Source organism: Plasmodium gonderi (assembly GCF_002157705.1).
Source record: "Plasmodium gonderi DNA, contig: Pgo-contig_241, whole genome shotgun sequence".
In the NCBI taxonomy this organism is placed as follows: Eukaryota; Apicomplexa; class Aconoidasida; order Haemosporida; family Plasmodiidae; genus Plasmodium; species Plasmodium gonderi.
This window is the reverse complement of record NW_021629153.1, coordinates 5,132-8,195: the sequence shown is the minus strand read 5'-3', so window position 1 is coordinate 8,195 and position 3,064 is coordinate 5,132. Positions and strand designations below refer to the sequence as shown.

The 3,064-nt window shown below is 19.6% G+C and overlaps 1 protein-coding gene across 1 annotated transcript; it reads right to left on the bottom strand.

The window, feature by feature from the left end:
- Nucleotides 1–936: 936 nt before the first annotated feature.
- Nucleotides 937–2,057, bottom strand: PGO_002260 (variable surface protein; the record flags this gene model as incomplete). Its single annotated transcript, XM_028691101.1, has 3 exons — nucleotides 937–1,092; nucleotides 1,206–1,910; nucleotides 2,043–2,057. The coding sequence occupies 3 exons, from the start codon at nucleotides 2,055–2,057 to the stop codon at nucleotides 937–939; spliced, it is 876 nt and encodes a 291-aa protein (XP_028546902.1).
- Nucleotides 2,058–3,064: the final 1,007 nt, after the last annotated feature.

Here is a 3,064-nt window from a genome sequence, read left to right as displayed (position 1 = left end):
AAAAATATTTAAAAACAAAGAGAAAAATATTAAATTCAACATTTATAAAATATTGTTAGATTGAAATATATTTCATTGCTCTTTTATATTTTATAAGTATAATATTTTTGTATTCACCACTACAAAGAAAAATTGTGCGTTTTTTTTAATCCTTTTTACATAGTTGATACCTGTAATGAAATGTTTAATGAAGATGTATACGTATTAAAATAATACTTCACATGAATTAAATAAGGAAAAACAAATATAAATAAACAATTGCTTACAAGGAAACAAAAAAATGAAATAAAAATGTTATATATAATAATGTATCGGTCCTAAGAATAATTAACTTATTTGTAGTGAAGCTTCGAAAAATTGTATAATGAATATGTAAGCATTTAAAATTCATACTAAAAAAACGTATACAGAAAGTTATGAAAAAAAATAAAAATTTTTAAATTAATCACATATGTGCATATATAATAAATATAAATAAACATATCAATAATACTATTTTATAAAAGTGTAATATATATATAGAGAATAAATGAATATAATATATTCAATTAAAATCGCTATTGTCAATATTCACATGCATTAATATGTAAATATATATTTTCTCTATTTAATTATAAATATTATAATGTTTTATAACTTAGAGACTACTTATACATAAAAATTATTCTATATAAAAATGGGATATATATGACATATACTTATTTTTTTTTTATCTATAGTTTATTGAAGAAATCGATATTCATTAGATATCAATAGTATTTTTATTTTGAAAATTTTAATTTCTGTATTGAAAAATTAGTATATGCTTTATATTATAATTACTGCTATACGATTATATGAATACATTATTAGAGAATTTTCGCATATTAATTGTTTAATACTGTTTATTTTGGTTAAATCAAATAATGGCAATATTTTATATATATAAGGATAGAATTAGAGTGTATGATATAAAATATGGTGTCTATTGTTCATAGAAGCATTGCTCTCATTTTTGTACGATTGGAATATAACATAATCTTCATCTATATTATTCCACTTATTTCGTTTTCTACTTAATGCTCCTTGAAAGCATGAATTATATGGGGTAAACTAGTTAATAAAAAAATTTATATTTTAAATAAATATTATATTAATATTTTGCTTATAAATATATAACAAATTTATTTATTACATCAAATATGTATACATATTATAATAATTACTTTAAGCAGAATAAATAAAGTTATTGATATTAATAATATCAAAATAATTGTAATTACAACAGGAAATGTTATATTATTTTTTTGGAACAAAGGTAATATTTTATATGTTAAATGGTTGCAAGATTTAATTGTACTTAGTGCATTATATTTTTCCCTAACATTCTTTAATTCGTTACAAAAATCAGAGAAACTATTGGATTCACAGGGATTCTTGTATTTCATATATGATATAGCGCATTCATTAGCACAACTGCATTTATCATCAAATGAAGTAGTATTATTCTCTATATTATTAAGCTTAGTGTACATGTCATGCAGATCTTTGAGCTTTTGCATTTCATCATCTGTAATAGTAGTGTAAGCAATTTCTGAGCATATGTTATTATGAGATGTATCAATAGCTTTCAACAATTCATGAAAAAGACTTTTAATATGACCCATATTTTTATTATTATTATAATAATACAGCCAATAATACAAATATATGCAACTGGATTTTGATTTGTTGAGCATGTCCCAGTGTTGTTTTTCTATAATTTCCGTATAATCTTCCACTTTTTTGCATATGTTCTCAACAGATGGAAAAAAATTTTGAAATTTTTCTCTTCTAAATGAGATACAATTACCCGTTATGCTGTTACCACTACTGAGTGTTGTATTTTTCATAATAGAACCCAAAGTAGGAAAATCCTTTGCTAATTTATACTAGGAATAAACAAAAAATTATAATATAATAATAATTATAAATTACTTAAATTCTTTTTATTAATTCTATTTGAAAATATTAAATAAAAATGTTTGAATATAGTAATTTATATTATAATATTAAAGATGTACAATGTCTTTTTCCATTTCTCATATGTTTATATTTCTTTACAGAATGACTCGATAGAATAATGGAATGTATCGGAATATATATAGCATTTTTAAAAATTAAAAATAATATTCTTAAGTATAAGAAGTTTTTCATCTTATTTAATTATATATGTGATATAAAAACAGAATGAACATCTTAATTATTAAATTTTAAAAATAAGAAAATAAATAGCAATCATTGTAACATATAATATACTTTTTAGATATTATAAGAAAAAAAAAAAATATATTATTAGCTAGTATCAGAACAAATTAAAAAAAAAAGGTTTATTTTAATACTTGTTGATAAATTTATAATTATATTATTTTACTAATTCAATAGGAACAAGAAAAAAATGTAATATTAATAAAAGCTATTAACATATCTATATCAACAATAATATTTATTATTTTCCGTTTGCATTTTTTATAATGATATATATTATTTAATCAAAGTTATAGAAAATATTAGAACATATAATCATAATTTTGTTGTTAAATTATTTCTCTTATGTAATAAATGATATAAGCTTATTAAAGTGCGTTATTATCATTCTTGTAAAATGCGTATCAATACTACTTATTAAATATAGTAATGGATCTAATAATATGTAATACATTGTATACATATATATTACAATAATATATAACCTTCTAAAAAAATTATATTTACATTTTTGTACTCAATTAATATATGTGAACCATATACATATGTTGTAAAAACTAATTTATTAAAAATATAGACACTCTAAAGAAAATACATATATTAAGGTTATGCGAAAACATGAATGATAATATATTTAAGCAATTCGTATTCTTATACTACATTTCATATTTTTATTTACTTTCATTTCTCAATATTATCAGTAGTAATAGAAATGAAAACAATAAATACAAGAAAATTTGGGTTTTATAATGAATATATAAAATATTTGAAGTCAGTATTTTTCAAGAATTAACTACGTCTTATATATTTGATTATTGTTTTATTTATGAGCATTGTA